Genomic DNA, 20,974 nt, shown 5'->3' with positions numbered 1-20,974 from the left:
GCTCCGCCATTCAATAAGATCATGGCTAATCTGATCCTAACCACCAATCTACTATCCCAGAACCATCTCCTGAATCTAACAGAATTAGGCACACGAAATAGGAGCAGGATCAGGCTACATGGCCCCTGGGCCTGCTCCACTACCCACAGGGCCATGACCGATCTGAACCTAGACTCATGTCCAAATTCCTGCTCGCTCCCCGTAACCCTTAATTCCCTTTACTTCTAGGAAACTGTCTATTTCTGTTTTAAATTTATGTAATGATGTAGCTTCTACAGCTTTTTGGGGCAGCATATTCCATGGACCTACCAACCTCTGAGTGAAGAAGTTTCTCCTCATCTCAGTTTTGAAAGAGCAGCCCCTTATTCTAAGACTATGCCCCCTAGTTCTAGTTTCACCCATCATCGGGAACATCCTCACCGCATCCACCTGATCAAGACCCCTCACAATCTTATATGTTTCAATAAGATCGCCTCTCATTCTTCTGAACTCCAATGAGTAGAGTCCCAATCTACTCAACCTCTCCTCATATGTCCATCCCCTCATCCCCGGGATTAACCGAGTGAACCTTCTTTGAACTGACTCGAGAGCAAGTATGTCTTTTCTTAAGTATGGACACCAAAACTGTACGCAGTATTCCAGGTGCGGTCTCACCAATACCTTGTACAACTGCAACAATACCTCCCTGTTTTTATATTCTATCCCTCTAGCAATAAAAGCCAACATTCCATTGGCCTTCTTAATCACTTGCTGCACCTGCATACTAACTTTTTGAGTTTCGTGCACCAGGACCCCCAGATCCCTTTGTACTACAGTACTTTCCAGTTTCTTGCCATTAAGATAATAACTTGCTCTACGATTTTTCCTGCCAAAGTGCATAACCTCACACTTTCCAGTATTGTATTCCATCTGCCAAATCTCTGCCCACTTACTTAGCCTGTCTATGTCCCCTTGCAGGTTTGTTAGGTCCTCCTCACTCATTACTTTCCCTCCCATCTTACTATCATCTGCAAACTTTGATATGTTATACTCGGTCCCCTCCTCCAAATCGTTAATATAGATTGCAAAGAGTTGGGGACCCAGCACTGACCCCTGCGGAACACCACTAGTTACTGATTGCCAGTCTGAGAATGAACCATTTATCCCAACTCTCTGCCTTCTGTTAGATAGCCAATCCTCTATCCATGCCAGAATATTACCCCCAATCCTGTGATTTTTTATCTTAAGCAATAATCTTTTGTGTGGCACCTTGTCAAATGCCTTTTGGAATTCTAAATACACTACGTCCACTGGTTCCCCTTTATCCACCCTATATGTTACTTCCTCAAAGAACTCCAGCAAATTTGTCAAACATGACTTCCCCTTCATAAAACCATGCTGACTTTGTCCTATTAAATTATTATCCAAATGTCCTGTTACTGTCTCCTTAATAATGGACTCCAAAATTTTACCTACCACAGATGTTAGGTCTATAGTTTCCAGCCTTCTGTCTGCTGCCCTTTTTAAATAAGGGTGTTACATTAGCAGTTTTCCAGTCTGCCGGGACCTTTGCTGAGTCCAGGGAGTTTTGGAAAATTATTACCAATGCATCCACAATCCCTACCGCCACTTCCCTCAAGACCCTAGGATGTAAGCCATCAGGTCCAGGTGATTTATCCGCCTTGAGTCCCATTATTTTACCGAGTGCCACTTCCTTAGTGATTTTGGTCGTGTTTAGCTCCTCCCCCCCTATAGCCCCCTGTTTGTCCAGTGTTGGGATATTCTTGGTGTCCTCTACTGTAAAGACTGATACAAAATATTCATTCAGTGTTTTTGCCATCTCCATATTTCCCACCATTAATTTCCCGGTCTCATCCTCCAAGGGACCAACATTTACTTTAGCCACCCTTTTTCTTTTTATATAAGTATAAAAACTCTTACTATCTGTTTTTATATTTTTTGCTAATTTACTTTCATAATCTATCTTCCCTTTCTTAATCAATCTTTTTGTTATTTTTTGCTGTCTTTTAAAGTTTTCCCAATCCTCTATCCTCCCACTAGATTTGGCTACCTTATATGCCCTTGTTTTTAGTTGAATACTATCCTTAATTTCTTTACTTAGCCACGGATGGCTGTCTTTTCTTTTACACCCTTTTCTTCTCAGTAGAATATATATTTTTTGGAAGTTGTAAAATAACTCCTTAAATGTACACCACTGATCATGTATCGTCTTACCCTTTAATCTATTTTCCCAATCCACTCTACTCAATTCCGCTCTCATACCTTCATAGTCTCCTTTATTCAAGCTTAGCACGCTTGTTTGAGATCCAACCTTCTCACCCTCTAATTGAATATGGAATTCAACCATGTTATGGTCACTCATTCCAAGGGGATCCTTTACTAGGACATTTTTAATTAATTCTGTCTCGTTACACAGGACCAGATCTAAGGTTGCTTGCCCCCTGGTCGGTTCAGTTACATACTGCTCAAGAAACCCATCCCTAATGCACTCAATGAACTCATCCTCAAGGCAGCCCTGCCCAATTTGATTTGTCCAATTAATATGATAGTTAAAATCCCCCATAATTATAGATGTTCCCTTATTACAAGCCTCAACTATTTCCTGATTGATACTCCACCCAACAGAGTTGCAACTGTTCGGAGGCCTATAGACTATGCCCACTAGTGTTTTTTTCCCCTTATTATTCCTTACCTCCACCCAAACTGTTTCATTATCCTGATCTTTTGACCCAATATCATTTCTTTGTATTACAGTGATTCCTTCCTTTATTAACATAGCCACCCCACCTCCCCTTCCTTCCTGCCTGTCCTTCCTGATCGTTAAATAACCTGGTATGTTTAATTCCCAGGCATTGTCACCCTGCAGCCATGTTTCTGTAATGGCCACAAGATCATACCCATATGTAGTTATTTGTGCCATTAACTCGTCTATTTTGTTACGAATGCTACGTGCATTCAGATAGAGAACTTTCAAATATGTTTTGTGACACTTAGTTCCTGCTTTTGCCCTTTTTATTACTTTACCTTTTACTCCATACCTTCTGCCCCTTCCTGACATGCTCTGGTTTTTAATTTCCCCACTGATACCTAAGTCTATGACCTTCTCTGTTGTCATTTTTATTATTTGCTCTCTAGGAACCTCCCCCCCACTAGTTAGTTTAAAGCCCTCTCTACAGCCCTAGTTATATGATCCGCCAGGACTCTAGTCCCAGCATTGGCCAAGTGAAGCCCGTCCCAATGGAACAGCTCCCTCCTGCCCCAGTACTGGTGCCAGTGTCCCAGGAAGCAAAACCCATTTCTCCCACACCAGTCTTTGAGCCACGCATTTAACTCTCTAATTTTATTTGTCCTAGCCAAATTCGCTCGTGGCTCAGGTAATAATCCAGAGATTATTACCCTTGAGGTTTTTTTTTAAATTTGACCCCTAGCTGCTCATACTCCTTTAACAGAACCGGCTTCCTAGTCCTATCTACGTCGTTTGTACCAACATGGACCACGACAACTGGATCCACCCCCTCCCACTGCAAGTTTCTTTCCAGCCCAGAGGAGATGTCCTTAACCCTGGCACCGGGTAGGCAACACAGCCTTCGGGACTCTCGCTCTCAGCTGCAGAGAACTCTATCTGTCCCCCTAATGATACTATCCCCTACCACTACAACATTTCTATTTACTCCCCCCTTTTGAATGGCCCCCCATTCCACGGTGCTGTGGCCAGGTTGCTCATCTTCCCTGCAGTCCCTGCTCCTGTCCCCACAGGGAGTAAGAACCTCGAACCTGTTGGACAAGAGCAAGGGCTGCGGCTCCTCCAGCTCTACCTCCTGGATCCCCGTACCTGCCTCACTCGTAGTCACACCGTCCTGTCCCTGACCATGGGCTACATCTGAATTAATTAACTTCATAGGTGTGACCACCTCCTGATACACAGAGTCCAGGTACTTCTCCCCCTCCCTGATGTGTCGCACTGTCTGAAGCTCAGACTCCAGCTCATCAACACGGAGCTGGAGTTCCTGTAGCAGCAGACACTTGTCACAGACGTAATCACCGTGAGCCTCAATGGGGTTCACCGGCTCCCACATCTCGCAACAGTAACACATCACCTGCTCCATTCTATGTAATTAATTAAATTTTTTATTGTTAGTTATGGACACCCTCTGCCCGATTTTAGATGCTAGTATCCCCTTTAATTAATTGGATTTAAATTAACTCAATCCCTCTAGTTACACCAGTTAAATGGTTTACCAACAGTCACTCTGCACCAGAAAGGCCTTATTAGCTACAACCCACAGAGTTAAAGTTTGAAAAGAGCACCTAACACCCCACTTACCCAAACTCTCAGCACTCTTTGATGACTCGCACTCAGTGCTTGCTCGCACTAGGACTGTTTTTTTATACTGTTTGTTTGTTTACAGCCAAATGAGTCACCCCTGCTGATTGGTTAGAAAACTGGTTTCCACTGCCTGCTGTGCCAATTTACTCCTACTGCAGTGTAACCTTGTTTTACTCTTCTTAAACCAACAGAATCCCAAATATTTAACTTTTCCCCTTTACTTAAACTGCTTAAGTAATCTTATCAAGAATGATTTAAAGAGAAATAACAATTAAAGAACTCTCACACTACTCCTGCTCCTATTTCTTCTGAGAGGGCACTGATGTTTGCCTCAGCTGATTTTCCATCCTACTCATCAACATAGTCTCTCTTTGGGCACTGCTCTGGGCACTGCTCTGATAACTGGCAGCATGGAAGAAGGAGGCTCGAATGCCAGGATATAAAGCCAAGGAGATTTAGACGTGTGTCCCTCTGTAAATTGGGACAGAGAGTAGCTCATTTGCTGCAGCCAATTTGCGCGCAGCAGGGTCCCACAATGTGATAATGGCCAGATAATGTTTTTTTAAGTGATGCTGGTCGAGGGATAAATATTGGACAGGACACCGGGGAGAACTCTCCTGCTCTTCTTCGAAATAGTGCCGCGGGATCTTTTACGTCCAACCCGAGAGCGCAGACGGGGCCTCGGTTTAACGTCAACGTCTCGTCCAAAAGATGGCACCTCCGACAGTGCAGCGCTCCCTCGGTACTGCAGTGGAGTGTCAGCCTGGACTATGTGCTCAAGTCTCGGGTGTGGGATTGATCCCACAACTACTTGAGTGAGAGGCGAGAGTGCTACCCACTGAGCCACGGCGTAGAACGTGGAGGTTTGGCCATCCCACTGTAGAAATTACATTCAAGTCATCAAAGTTTAAACCTGTGCTCTTCAGTCAATTAGGAAAGCGCACTTGCACACTACTTCACCCTTAAACTCCAGGATGCAAACATGGCCATTTTGTGCCTTGGCTTCATAACACAACCAGTACAGTTGATTCCAGGCAGATTACAAAACCTGAAAATGACAGTCTCTTAGCCTCTTAACTACCATGATTACATGGTCAATTGTACCTCCTGGAGACAAATGGGTCCCACTTATGCCACAGATTGTATTCTATTCAGATGGGGATGACCTGAATACAGTACCATCTGCCAGGATTCACACATGCGTCTTGTCTAAATTCAGTCCAGGCGACAGGTGCATGTTACGTTAGCTCTCAACTCATATGCTGTGATTCGATCAGCAGTTCATTGCTTCCCTCAGCAAGTCACAGCAGGTACTCTGACAACAGTCACAAAATCCTACGCTGCCCACTGTTAATGTTGAAAAGTTAAGACTTCAAGACTTTGGATGCTCATCAAGCAGGCTTTTCGTCTTGTGGTAACCAACGCTTGCTGTAGGGGCACTGGCTGCCTATAGGATAAGGAGAGCATTTAGTTTTTCATTTATTTTCTTCCATTTCCTACTAAGTAAATGTTGCAACACAGTTAGAGGTGTGCCGGACACGGACATGGATTGATTAGTCGATTGGGCTGATGGATGGCAGATGTGTCTTAATGTGGAGCAATGCGAGGCAATACATTTTGAGAGGAAAAACAAGGAATGTGAGTATGCACTCAATGGAAAAGCACTGAAGGGACCGATGCCCACTCACGAAGCTCTACACCATTCCGGACAAAGAAGCACTGCGTGTCTTGTGTATCTTGCAAACACTTGCCTTGATGGAAGCTCCATGTTAAAATCTTGGGTGCCACCTCCATCCCACCGGATAAATGCACATTTCAGTATCTGCGTGCACACACATACACACTATCAACTGACTTCTTTGGAAAGTACAGATTCAGAAAACAGCTACAGCTCTTTCTGGAAGAGGGTGGGAGCGTTCTTGATATGTTTAGAGGCTGCAAGGAAGCTGTCAGGTTGACCTATATGCCAAATAAAGCACAGGAAAGGAAATAGGCGGTGTGGAAAGGAGTGGCGTCAGGTAACAGTCTGCCCATAGTGCCTGTTGGAAGCTAAGTGAATGGGACTACTAAATGAATTTGACAAAATAAGAAGCAAGGATGAGAAGAGAGAAAAGCAGTAGATTTATCAACTGTTTATCATTGCAGAACAGTCCTGCAGGCCATTCCAGGAATCAGCATCAAACCCATCAGTGCAACCAAACGAAGACATGCACACAAGGCCAAATTTAGTTTTGGCAACCAGGATTTGACCCTCATATCTTCATGATCCCTACAAGCAGATTCTATTGTACTGGACAACAACAGCGACATGCATTTATATAGCGCTCTTAACGTACAAAAAAAATCCGAGGGGTGCTTCACAGAGGCATTACTGGACAAAATATGGACTGTGATGTTCAGAGCAAGGCATCACCAACCAGGTGGAATTGACTTACCTGCAAACATCATCATGTGCTGGAAGTTCCATGGGATTTTTCTTCTACGGCGCAAGTTGAGCAGGAAGGATAGAGGATATATATTACAAGCTCGAGCCACAAAGATGGCAACCTGTTGATGCATATTTTAAGGAAAATAGCAAACATATCAGCTGATAAATATTTTCATCACACTATATCCCTTTTAGGTTACCACCCTGTGTGCTGTTGACAACCATTACACATCTCATTGTACCAAGAGACTTCTTTGGGCTTTACTGTGTTAAAGGCACTACTTAAATGCAAGTTGTTGTTATTGAGATAAGAATGTTGAACTGTAAGCACACCCTTCAGGACATTTTGAAGATCAAGATGCTAAAAAGAGAAAGAACTCTGGAAGGAGTATAAGGAATGGAAATGATGGGAATCTGGAAATTTGAGAAACTGAGATGATTAATAACAGGAAGTACCAAGAATAAGTTCTAGGCGCAGGAAATACAGTACAAGCCAATTAATCAGAATACCATGTCCAATTAATTGACCATCCTGCCTAAGAGAGGTCACAGTTGACTGTTCTGTTTGCACACCTCATTGACTTAGCAATATTCAAAGCGATTGGTATTTTAGTTGGCTGTCAGGTACAGCTGTTGTGCCACAGGTGTAGTCATAGAAACTGGAGCAGTGACATATAAAGCATGCTGAGAATTTAACCTGAAATTTCTCTACCAGCATGCAAACTGAGCTTAAAATAAGTACAACATTTTATCTAGATTCAACGGCAGTTGTCCCAACTAATCAGATAGACAAGGTTTGGCCATCCAACAGTTAGGTCCAGAGGATTGTATTAAGGGAATTAGGTCCCAGTGGGTCATCTCTATAAAACAAATGTTCCACTTAAGTGGCTTCAAAGAGTATTATAAATGCTGGACCGTGAATTTCAGTGGTGTATTAGTCTGAATAAAAGAGGACTTCAGCAAGGTGTCTCTTGTACATTAGATGTGACTGTACTCGGCTTTAGATTGGATATAGGCAGTTTATTATTATATGCTTTCTTCAGAAAAAGTATTTTCGGAGTCACCCTAATTACAGGTCTGTTAAACAAACACCCATGTTTCTCTTCCACTGAGGAAACATAAGCCAAGATGTCGTCCCTGAGGCCCTCTACATCTCATCACAGCTGTTAGTGTCATCGGTCCAGTTAGGAGCCATCCAGGGTTTTTTTTTCTCCATTTGATCCTACGTCAGTGCTGAGTTTTGTTACATTTTATCAGTTTGAGTATAGAGCAAAACACAGATCCTCACAATCTGTTTGAAAAATGGGCCGATTATACTGACAGAAATGACAGATGATGTTCTGAGAAGATTCCCCTTGAGGAATCGTTCCACTGATAATGGAAGACTACTCTAAGATGAGAAAACTTGTAAACTTGATTAGCTTAAATATTCTAATTAGTTTGAAAAAAAAAACATTGAAATTTCCAGGAATTTATCTAAAGTAGCCTGGTGCAAATTCCCCTGCTTCACAACTCAGAACAACCTGGTGGTAAGAAGTGTTGCAAATGTTTTATCTTAATGGTCAAAATTTTTTAAAATCTTATGCAGTGGTTATATCTGAAATTCAAGAGCAAAAGTCACCCTTCTCACAGTTTTTTTATACCTGTGAACGTGGATGTGTAAGTGACACTTTATAAGTTATGTATTTATGGCCCAGCTATAAATTCATATTCCACACAGGGAAGGCTGGATGCTGAAAATAGCTGTCGACTGATTGGAGTTTGATTGCAAGCTAAGGCCGGAATTTTGCTGGCATTCAGCGGATGGGCTGGGTGGCGGGTCAGCTGTTAACTTTAAAATGATTTACAGCAGGTCGGGAACCCGCTGTCAAAAGGCGCACACTGGACTTGCCCAATGTCGGGTCTGTCGGTGCTGAGCAGACCCGACAGGCAGTGGCGGGGGAGGCAATTAAAATCATTAGTGGCTTGTTTACAGCCAGCCACTTATCAATGGTTTTTTCCCAGCTTTTTGGATTTGACAGGTTGCCCACCGGTTTCCCGCTGTGCCTAGACCTCGTCTGTGAAGCTGAGGCAGGAGGTCAGTGGCCATTGTTTCAGCTGATGAGTTGACAGCTTCAAATGTCAAGTCAAAGCTCCCAGCTGATTGACAAATGTTCCCTTAACCACTAGCTTCTCTAAACTGCATTTCCACTACAGATTCAGGATGTTGCAAGTCATTACACAAATCTCCATCCAGTCTGACCCCATTACCTTCCCCACCATTAATAGGTCACATCTGGTCATTTCTACTTCACCTACCATCTATTCCATCAATATGGGTGCCCTTGAAACTCTCTCACCTTGGTCCTCAGAATCTCACCACAATCATCCCCAACAACAGCATCACCAGGTACACCAGCAGCACCAACACCACCAACCTTCCCCGCAATCACCTGATGCTGCACAGGACAGAGCATCAGCACTCGACCACATTGCTGCCCAGGAGGCCAGGGATGGCCTCACCATGGCTAGATTCACCTCACTTGACGCTGTACACCCTGGCTGCCACATGATGCGCCAGGTTGGTCCCACCCCACACCAACAACATAAAGCATCCCTACAATGCCCAAGCCATTCCTTTCACACTCATCACTATTGCGGGGGGGTACCGTTATGTTTCACCATTCACTGCAACTCAATAAGCCACTTCCAAAGGTGCACACAAATCTGTCCAAGAACACAAAGTGTTGAAAATAAAGATTTCAATGTTTGACAGCACATTAACAGAAACTTTACATGAATATTAGCTAAAACACCCAAGTGCCTACCCTTGTGTGTTGTTAGCTGGTATGATTGCACTAGGATAAGGGTGAGTGTGTGTGGTGGATGTGATAATGTAGGTAGAGAGGGATGGGTGGAGGTGCAAGGTAAGTTGGTGTGAGTAAGGATGTGCAGGAGTATGGTAGGGAAGGCAGAGTGATGGGGATGTGATGAGTGGCACAGCAGGATGAGGTAGAGTGTGGCTTTGCAGCAACGTTTCGTTATCTACTGAGATCATTGAAAGATTTGCGCCACTGCAGCCAGGTCCTCTTAACGACATCTCTGCTTGTGTCCTCCTGTGCAATGTGCAACCAGGCTACATTGGTGTCCTGTGGAGGTCTCTTCCGCCCATGGGAAGGGAAGAGAATCTTCCTGCGTGCTATGACTCCCCCCATAAGCATATGGAGGAAGCCATGGGAGAGCCTGGGTGCAGACGTGCACCTCTGTGCAGTGCTTGCAGCACCTCAATGCTGTAGAACACGGACAGCATAAATGTCGAACTAAATTGGGGCATGGTCCCTTTAAGGAAATTGGCTGATGATGTGACATCATCAGACCTGCTTCCTTCAATTGGTCGGGAAATGCGCTGGGCGGGCTTAACAAGCCCAATCATCGGAAAGTAATTTCAGAGGCCGGGATAGAGCCAGCAGCGGGGCCGAGACCCGCCACAGATATCGCCCGCCACGGATCCGCCGAGGTTCATAAAATCGCGGCCTACGTCTTTCATTCCCTCACTGCTGGCTCACCCTGATAAGGACTGTTAACTTATTCACCCTGGTCACAGCTCAGGCGCAAGTGATTCATGTTTAAAAAGGATGAGAAGAACATAGAATAGTAAAGCCAATCTCGGGTTTATTTTATACATGCTGAGCAGATTTCTTATGTTAAAAGCTTATTCCATCAATAACACCCGACTGAGACTCCTATTCATAAAAATGTGATTATTTATAAGATCTCACACAATCATTAAAATTGACTCAAATGGAGTTCCGATTCTAAAGCAGAAACACCTTTGTAAAATACATTCCTGCAATGTAGGAACATAGGAATTACTGGATGAAAAAAGACAAGGTCCATCTAGTTTGCATTCCACTCTCCTCACAGTCACGTCATACAATCATAATGGAGTTGTTGACTAATTACAGCCATCAATCTCTATCAATGAGTCTACAACAGACCCAGACATGAGGTGAGGAAAACCCCCAGTGGTGGAGAGCTTTGGATACCATAGATCTAAAGTCAACTGTTCCTTTCAAGCACACTACCCTTAGTATATGTCATATCTTAAATTACTCATATACTGTATCCCCAAATGTTAATTTCGGAGAGATATCTATCTAATTTGCATTTGAATGAATCAATACCAACTATTTTCATTGTTCCCGAGAGAGCCTGTTCCATAGGTTGACCACTTGCTCACTGAAATATTGCAGGGGATTTTTAACCCCCCCCCCCCAGTAGGGGCAGGAGAGGGGTTAAAAATTCAAAAGTGGGAAGCCTGACCCCAACCCACCTCCAACCTGGTTTTAACAGAGGTGGGTTGCAGGGTGGGTGGCTAACTTGCTCTCCAGAGGTGGGTGTGTCATTTAATTATTTTAATGAGGCTGCGTGCCTCAAATTTTAGCTCCATTTTAGATTTAACACCTGCAGTTTGGATTTCCTAGGGCCCAGGAAACCCGGTAGCTGAAGGGAGGCAAGAACAGCCGGATACAACTGATAAGTGCTTTTTCCAGCACTGCTTTAGGCCAGGAGGAGCAGGCCTGCCTCCCACCAGCACCCCCCCCCACCGAGCTAACCCATGTCCCACTCAATGCAATCGGACCCCTGTGATCTACCCACGCCCCCCCCCTCCATCTCTCCGCTCCCCCCGACTCTATCCACGGTCCCCCACGCAAGATGTCCCCTCTGACCCACAAATTCATCAGGATCTCCAAGAAACCCGTACTTCCGGGTTTCCCGGCTGTTGCAAGTCCCATCTCCACCTCCCCACCCCGCTACCTCCCCACCTCCCCGTAAATATCGGGACCATTGTTTCCACAGATTTGATTTAAATTTACTCCTTTCAAGCACAGGCTATGCTCCACGGTTCGACTGTTCTGAACAAGGTGAAATAGCTCGTCATGGTCTACATTATCTAGTTCCTTTGGAACGCTAAAAACTGCAATCATATCACCTCTCAACCTTCTACTTTCTAATGAGAACATGTCCAATTTACTTAACACCATTGTGAGCAGGTATTTTTGTCCAAGACATCGCCCACCTCCCTCCCCATAGAAAATAGTCAACAAATGAGGGGAGGCGGTGGCGTAGTGGTTATGTCACTAGACTAGTAAGCCAGAGGCTCAGTCAAATGCTCTGAGAATATGGGTTCAAATCCCACCACGGCAGTTGGTGGAATTTAAATTCAGTTCAATTTAATTCTGGAATTAAATGTTAGTCTTAGTAATGGCGACCATGATACCATTGTCGATTGTTGCAAAAACCCATCTGATTCACTAATGTCCTTTAGGGAAGGAAATCTGCCGTCCTTACCTGGTCTGGCCTACATGTGACTCCAGACCCACAGCAATGTGGTTGACTCTTAATGCCCTCTGAAATGGCCAAGCAAGCCACTCAGTTGTAAACAACCGCTACGAAAAACAGTAAGAATAAAACCGGACGGACCACTCGGCACCGGAAACGACAACAGCAAACCCAGCCCTGTCGACTCTGCAAAGTCCTCCTTACCAACAACTGGGGGCTTGTGCCAAAATTGGGAGAGCTGTCCCACAGACTAGTCAAGCAACAGCCTGACATAGTCATAATTACCGAATCATACCTTACAACCAATGTCCCAGACACCACCATCACCATCCCTGGGTATGTCCTGTCCCACCGGCAGGACAGACCCACCAGAGGTGGTGGCACCGTGGTATACAGTCGGGAGGGAGTAGCCCTGGGAGTCCTCAACATTGACTCAGGACCCCATGAGGTCTCATGGCATCAAGTCAAACATGGGCAAGGAAACCTCCTGCTGATTACCACCTACTGCCCTCCCTCAGCTGATGAATCAGTACTCCTTCATGTTGAACACCAATTGGAAGAAGCACTGAGAGTAGCAAGGGCACAAAATGTCCTCTGGGTGGGGGACTTCAATGTCCATCACCAAGAGTGGCTCGGTAGCACCACAACTGACCGAGCTGGCCGAGTCCTAAAGGACATAGCTGCCAGACTGGGTCTGCGACAGGTGGTGAGGGAAAAACCTACTTGATCTCGTCCTCACCAATCTACCTGTTGCAGATGCATCTGTCGATGACAGCATTGGTGGAAGTGACCACCGCACGGTCCTTGTGCAGACGAAGTCCCGTCTTCATGTTGAGGATACCCTCCACCGTGTTGTGTGGCACTACCACCGTGCTAAATGGGACAGATTTCGAACAGATCTGGCAACTCAAAACTGGGCATCCATGAGGCGCTGTGGGCCATCAGCAGCAGCAGAATTGTATTCAACCACAATCTGTAACCTCATGGCCCGGCATATCCCTCACTCTACCATTACCATCAAGCCGGGAGATCAACCCTGGTTTAACGAAGAGTGCAGGCGAGCATGCCGGGAACAGCACTAGGCATACCGAAAAATGAGGTGTCAACCTGGTGAGGCTACAACACAGGACTACTTGCATGCCAAACAACGGAAGCAACATGCGATAGACAGAGCTAAGTGATCTCACAACCATCGGATCAAATCAAAGCTCTGCAGTCCTGCCACATCCAGTCGTGAGTGGTGGTGGACAATTAAACAGTTAACAGGAGGAGGAGGCTCCAAAAATATCCCCATCATCAATGATGGTGGAGCCCAGCACGCGAGTGCAAAAGACAAGGCTGAAGCATTTGCAACTATCTTCAGCCAGAAGTGCCGAGTGGATGATCCATCTCGGCCTCCTCCTGAGGTCCCCAGCATCACAGATGCCAGTCTTCAGCCCATTCAATTCACTCCACGTGATGTCAAGAAATGGCTGAAGACACTGGATACTGCAAAGGCTATGGGCCCTGACAACATTCCGGCAATAGTACTGAAAACTTGTGCTCCAGAACTCGCTGCGCCCCTAGCCAAGCTGTTCCAGTACAGCTACAACACTGGCATCTACCCGGCAATGTGGAAAATTGCCCAAGTATGTCCTGTCTACAAAAAGCAGGACAAATCCGTCCCATCAGTCTACTCTCAATCATCAGCAAAGTGATGGAAGGTGTCATTGACAGTGCTATCAAGCGGCACTTACTCAGCAATAACCTGCTAACTGACGCCCAGTTTGGGTTCCGCCAGGGCCACTCAGCTCCTGACCTCATTACAGCCTTGGTCCAAACATGGACAAAAGATCTGAACTCAAGAGGTGAGGTGAGAGTGACTGCCCTTGACATCAAAGCAGCATTTGATCGAGTGTGGTATCAAGGAGCCCTAGCAAAAATGAAGTCAATGGGAATCAAGGGGGAAACTCTCCATTGGTTGGAATCATACCTAGCACAAAGGAAGTTGGCTGTGGTTGTTGGAGGTCATTCATCTCAATCACATGACATCACTGCAGGAGTTCCTCAGGGCAGTGTCCTAGGCCCAACCATCTTCAGCTGTTTCATCAATGACCTTCCCTCCATCATAAGGTCAGAAGTGGGGATGTTCGCTGATGATTGCACACTGTTCAGCACCATTCGAGACTCGTCAGATACTGACGCAGTCCGTGTCCATATGCAGCAAGACCTGAACAACATTCAGACTTGGGCTGACAAGTGGCAAGTAACATTCGCACCACACAAGTGCCAGGCAATGACCATCTCCAACAAGCGAGACTCTAACCATCTCCCCTTGACATTCAATGGCATTACCATCGCTGAATCCCCCACTATCAACATCCTGGGGGTTACCATTGATCAGAAACTGAACTGGACCAGCCATATAAATACTGTGGCTACAAGAGCAGGCCAGAGGCTGGGAATTCTGCAGCAAGTGTCTCACCTCCTGACTCCCCAAAGCCTTTCCACCATCTACAAGGCACAAGTCAGGAGTGTGATGGAATACTCTCCACTTGCCTGGATGAGTGCAGCTCCAACAACACTCAAGAAGCTCGACACCATTCAGGATAAAGCAGCCCGCTTGATTGGCACTCCATCCACCACCTTCAACATTCACTCCCTCCACCACCGGCGCACTGTGGCTGCAGTGTGTACCATCTACAAGATGCACTGCAGCACTCGCCAAAGCTCCTTCAACAGCACCTTCCAAACCCGCGACCTCTACCACTTAGAAGGACAAGGGCAGCAGACGCATGGGAACATCACCACCTACAAGTTCCCCTCCAAGCCACACACCATCCTGACTTGGACCTGTATCGCCGTTCCTTCACTGTCGCTGGGCCTAAATCCTGGAACTCCCTTCCTAACAGCATTGTGGGTGTACCTACACCATATGGACTGCAGCGGTTCAAGAAGGCGGCTCACCACCATCTTCTCAAGGGCAATTAGGGATGGACACTAAATGCAGGCCTAGCCAGCCAGCGACGCCCACATCCCATCAATGAATAAAAAAAAAAAAATTACTTAGCACACTTGTGTTCCAAAACAAGTTATTCTCCTGTCCTAGTTATAACACAAAAGCAAAAAAAAGGTATCACATTTAAAAAGACCATCTGAAGGCACGTAAACAAGCATCTTGCAGTCAATGCAAGACAATGACAGCTCACCAGGCACCCATTTGGAGTATACTCATTTAGGTAATATGGAGTTCATACCATTCTGGCTCAGCTGCAAGAATCCTTGCCTCCAAGTCAGAAGGTTGTGTTCAAGCTCCTCTCCAGGGCTAGAGGGCATAAATAGGACCGACACTACAGGGACATTGGTCTACTCCTCATCCTTTGCCCTCTTCACGCCACCATTGTCCACTGCCCATTCAGCCACCATGCTGTGAAGGAATGAGCCACATAACCTATCCAGAAAACTACACGATCTTATGAAAGAACTCTGGACTTATTAAAACATGACAAACTGAGTTTGGAAATTTAGAAACCTAACGATGAAATAGCTATGAAAGAATTCTGGCTATTGAGATAAGACAGTTGTTGACCCTGAATAAATAACTTCATTGAAACAGAAGGTGCATGGCTCTGACAGGCTGACCTTTGAGAACAAAAACAATGGTTCACCCTGGATAAGGTGTTCTAAGTTAAACTTCGTAAAGATGGCACATAAGATAAGGAACATCTGCCCTCATAAAGATAACATAAAATAAGGAACACCTGCCGTTCACACCATTTTTATATGGTCAACCCAGAACACCTGGAGATGAGACAAGATTTTGGCTGATGTGGCAGAAAGATGAATGAAGATAATTAACTTGCATCAGCAGAAAACCTTAAAGGAAATACCACTGGAAAAGGGTATAGAAACATAGAAGATAGGAGCAGGAGTAGGCCATTCGGCCCCTCGAGCCTGCTCCGCCATTCAATGAGATCATGGTTGATCATCCAAATTCAGTACCCCGTTCCTGCCTTCTCTCCATATCCCTTGATCCCTTTAGCCTTAAGAAATATATCCAACTCCTTCTTGAATATATTTAATGAATTGGCCTCTACTGCCTTCTGTGGTAGAGAATTCCACAGGTTCACCACTCTCTGGGTGAAGAAATTCCTCCTCATCTCTGTCCTAAATGGCTTACCCCTTATCCTTAGACTGTGACCCCTGGTTCTGGACTCCCCGACCATCGAGTATAAATATTGAACTCTCAAATGGGATATCAGACTCACTTTAATCGGGCAAAGCGATTCTCGGCTTCAGAGGCGGCTCTGTAATCTACCACTCTTTGTACCTCGGGGATCAAAGGTATTTGATATTGATGGATATCCTGTCTATGAAACCTTTAAGTACTGTAATACTGTAGCGAAGTTAAGATTTAAAAGAAAGATTCTCTGTTAAAAAGCTAGTATTTTTTCTCTTTTTAAAACTGTTAATGTTGCGATTGATTGATTCACCAACTGTAAATTGCATGTCGGTTCTTTAATAAATCTCTATGAGGGAAAAATTCAGTATCGCCCCGTTTGCGGCACCATTATCGGCCAGGCACAAAGTTTAGCGCCTGGCGCTAATTATCGCCTCCGACAGCAAACTTGGCTTTTATCGCCCCTGGAGGTGATTGGAGCACTAAATCAGGCGCTTCACACCTGTCTTAAGGCGCAAAGGCCGAGGAGCGAGGCACTACCTCAGAGCGCTGGCAAAGCAAGGAAGGGCAAATCAAAATAAACCTGCAAAGTGCTGCTCAGTACTCAAAACTCCTTCACACAGCATTGAATCTCTCCAGAAGTCTCTCTCTCTCTCTCTCTCTCTCTGAATGCGTGGTGCAAAAATGTCACAGACAAAAAACGGCAGGAAGCGGTCGCCTTTAAATAGCGCTCCCCTCTGACAGCAAAACACAACCCTCAACCTGTTGTTGCTAGCGGCAGGTGGTAAGGCAGGGGGCGCCACTCAATATCCGGTCCGGGGCACTAACGGGGCGTTGCGCACTTGACTGACGTCACAATCTGCTGGCGCAGGAGATCGTGGCAGTAGTGTTTAGCGCTGCCGCAAAATGTCTAGTTAATTTCGCGAGTGGCGTAAACATCGCCGCGCCCGGGCACTAGTTGCTTTGCGCCCCATTAGCGCCCTCTTAAGGCGCTAACGGGAGGCGCAAACAACTGAATTTTTCCTCCTATATATTTTTAGAATTGTCTCAAGTCTTCTGTATCAAAAACTTGTGAACTCAATTTCTGTACACTCTTTGGTGAAGAGTTGCAGAATTCTGAGGGAGTTTTCCAGACCCTCATAATATCTGGGACGTTACAGTCTAGCTAAACTTATTAAAAGCGCTATCTGGAGGACGATAACTGACATAAATCGTGCCATTTATGTAGAAAGGACTTAGGGAATATACTGGGCGGCCTGCTGGTGGCGCTGTCCAGGGAGAGTATAAATACTCGGGCACGGGTCCAACTTGCTCAGGGACATTTTGTAAGCAGGAACTAGTGAAGGATAACTAGACTTCCATGTTGTGAAACAGTCGATTAAAGCCTTGTTTAATACTCTGACCAAGTGCCTAGTAGTTCTCTTACATCAGTAACATTCTCGGGTTGTTCCTTTTCCTTTAGGGAGAGATAGCCCGGACCTTTAGACCCAATTAAGCGTCTTTAGGATTCGACTACCTCAAACTTTAGTTGAAAGTGAACGTCTGAGCAATACACCTGATCTGGGGTAACCCTAAAGGGGCTAGGACTAGTAAAAATCCCTTCAATGCCCGCCCTCAAGAGCCGAACAACTACTTTTCTCTTCAACTAGTCTCTTGGCCCACCCGTAACCTCCATTCTGCCTATTCTTTTTCCTCCCACTTGGTGTCCATTTGCTTCTCCCATCTGTTAAGTGTTCTGCGATGTGTCTCCATAAATGCAAGCTGTTGAAGCCTTGGTCTACATATGGCGTGGTTAAAATGCTTAATTTAGCCAAGAAAGTGGCAAAATTATTGGGGGACTTGGTGGATTCCTTTTAATTAAAAAATACGCTTTCGATACGCAGCCCAGAGTATTTGTTTTAAACAATAAGATGCCCATTGAGCCAGTCATTGGCATGTCTCATTTCTGATCTAATTGCTGTTCGACTCAGCAGCATGTGAAACAATGGAATGCTCACATTGTGACAATTACACACACAACCCTGCAAAATTAAACACTATTATCTTCCAGCTATCCAGGTTCCAATTCTGAAAGGGTCAAATTAGAAACAATCTCTGTGCCACAATGAAAAGGCTCCTAAATCAGGTCAGAGCTATGGTCTCCATGGCAATTGCAAATAGAGTGGGCCGCCGTGGATCCATAGAACTTTCTGGCATATCAGCAACTGACTCTAATTTTGTGCATTCTTGCCCTGATCGAGACCAAGAATCCACAGTTATCACTCAATAATTGCCAGCTATGTGGTGAACGAGAGAGATTTTGTATGGCGCTCCCTCTAATTTTCCCCCTCTGTGCAGAATTGCTTGATCTTTGTTCAACATCTATATTTGAAGCCAGGAACTCATCACATTGAAAATCCTGATTTCAGGGAATGAATGGCACAGTGGGTTAAGCAATGGCTTTTACATCCAGCTCGGGTTGTGGTATGAAAGTCTCTCCTGCCTGTTGGTTGTAACGCGCCTATGAGAAATTGGTGCAGTGTCAAAGTGTTTGTAGTGGGCAATGGCAATTTTAAGACTGAATTGGCAATCTTACTCAGAGGTCGCCAGATGTCTGTTGTGGGAAATGGAAAATGGCACACTAGAGCTCCGGCCACTTCCTTGTATCTTGCACTCCCTGCACCCCTTCAAACCCCACTTCCTTCTGCACTGTCCTTGGAAGAAAATTCTCTCTCCCTCCCCCCCAAAAGTCACTTGCAACTGTACTTGCAAATTCCCAACTGTATAACTTTTGGCCTTCCATTCACAGTGCTTCTGCAGCTGTCGGTCTGCTCAACCATGCCCTTACCTCTACCTTTGATGCCCTTGTCCCCAGCAGAAGCTTTACTCCCTCCCATCCCAGTCATTCCCCCTGGCATGGCCCTCATCTTCACTCCCTCAAGTCCAAGGGGTGCAGATTAAACATATCTGGTACACAACTGGTTTAGCCATCAATCAAAGAATCTGGCTGGACCATCTCAAGCACCGTCAGGCATCGCTCTCCTCTGCCAAAACCACCCACTAGTCCAGGATTATCTTGAAGAGCAACCCCCTGGCTTATTTTCTTCACAATCAACGATTTCCTTAAATCCCTCTCTGCTGCCCCTTCACTCGCACCTCCAACAAAAAGTGTGAGGAGCTCACGGACATCTTTACTGTCTGTGGAAATATTTAGTCTTGGATGAACAGCAATTTCCTCCAGCTAAACATTGGTAAGACCGAAGCCATCATCTTCGGTTCCCACCCCAAACTCCGTACCCTTGACAACAATTCCATCCCAGTCACTGTCTCAGGTTGAACCAGACTGCTTGCAACTTGTCGTACTATTCAACCCTGAGTTAAGTATTTGACCCCATATATTCTTAGCTACAAAAATCGCCTACTTCCACCTCTGTAACTTCACCGGCCTCTGCCCTGGGCTGCTGAAACCCTCATCCAGGTCTTGGTCACCAAATGCTCTCCGAAAACCTAAGCTCATCCAAAACTCTGCTGCCCATATTCTATACTGCACTAAGTCATGCTCCCCCATCACTACGGTCCTCACTAACCTACATTGGCTCCCGGTCCCCCAGTGCCTCAAATTTTAAATTCTCATCCTTGCATTTAAGCCCCATCATTGCCTCACCACTCCCATCTCTGTAACCTCTTCCAACCCTAACTCCAAACCCTCACCCACCCCCAGAACTCCACATTCCTCTGATTCTGGCCTCTTGTGTATCCACCTTGCCTTCGTCCCACCACTGACACTTTCAGGCGCATAGGCCGCACACTCTGGAATTCCCTCCCTAAACCCCTCCACCTCTCGATAGCAAAATATTGCGAATGCTGGAAAGCCAAAATAACAACAGAAAATGCTGGAAAAACTCAGCAGGCCAGGCAACATCCGTGGAGAGAGAAATAGAGTCAACGTTTCAGGTCGAAACCCTTCGTCAGGACTGAGAAAAAAACATAGGAAATGAAACAGATTAAAAGGCCAGTTTGGGGGCTGGGAAATGGGGATAAGAGAACAAAAGAGAAGTGAAGAGACATTAAGAGGTATTCAAAACCAGACGAGATGGTGATAGGACTAGTGGAGAGACAAGACACGGCTCTAGATTAGGTGTGAAATGCGCTGGCAGAATGAGAGACAGCTGCCATGTGGGAGAGAAAAAAAGGGGGAAGGGCACAAAACAAAGGAGTGGATAAAATATATGTATAAAAATGTAATAGGGGCCGAGGTTATGATCTGAAATTGTTGAACTTGATACTGAATCCGGAAGGCTGTAAAGTCCCTCCACCTCTCTTTCTTTAAGTCTCTCCTTTAAACCCACCTCTTTGATCAACCTTTTGGTCGCCCTTCCCAATATCTCCAACTTCAGCTTGCCGTTCATATTTTCCTTACACCTCCATGAAGTGCCGTTGGGAATTTTTTCTATGTTAAAAGCGCTATACAAACGCAAGCTGTTGTTGCTGATGCTGCTGCTGCCGTTGAACTGATTCTGACGCGCTCCTATTTCAGCAAAGTGGTAAAAATAAACCAAGCCTTTTCACCATTTCTCTGTTACTGTAGGATCGTAACAAAATGTTTAGAAAAAAGGATACAAAGGCTCCAAAAATGAAGAGGGCATTGAAGATGTGGTTCTGGTAGGTAAATAGTGCGACACCCATGTAGCAGAAGATGAAATTCTCAGCCATAAAATTCATGAATTCAAAGAGCTGGAAAACAAAATCACACATATTT

General features: G+C 45.3%; 1 protein-coding gene across 2 annotated transcripts in view; it reads right to left on the bottom strand.

Annotated features, from left to right (window-relative positions):
* The window catches only part of LOC147115548 (sodium/hydrogen exchanger 9-like), a 567,900-nt gene that overhangs the window by 249,737 nt on the left and 297,189 nt on the right, over positions 1-20,974 (bottom strand). For both annotated transcript variants that reach the window (XM_085989869.1, XM_085989868.1), the window contains exons 10-11: positions 20,836-20,949; positions 6,763-6,874 (exon numbers count right to left, since the gene is read on the bottom strand). In XM_085989869.1, the coding sequence (XP_085845995.1) occupies positions 6,763-6,874; positions 20,836-20,949 (226 nt within the window). The remainder of the gene's footprint in view (positions 1-6,762; positions 6,875-20,835; positions 20,950-20,974) is intronic.

Source organism: Somniosus microcephalus, chromosome 6 (assembly GCF_052327205.1).
Source record: "Somniosus microcephalus isolate GS21.2 chromosome 6, FLI_Smic_1.0, whole genome shotgun sequence".
Lineage (NCBI taxonomy): Eukaryota > Metazoa > Chordata > Chondrichthyes > Squaliformes > Somniosidae > Somniosus > Somniosus microcephalus.
The sequence above is the reverse complement of the archived record's forward strand: the minus strand, read 5'-3'. Positions and strand labels throughout refer to the sequence as shown.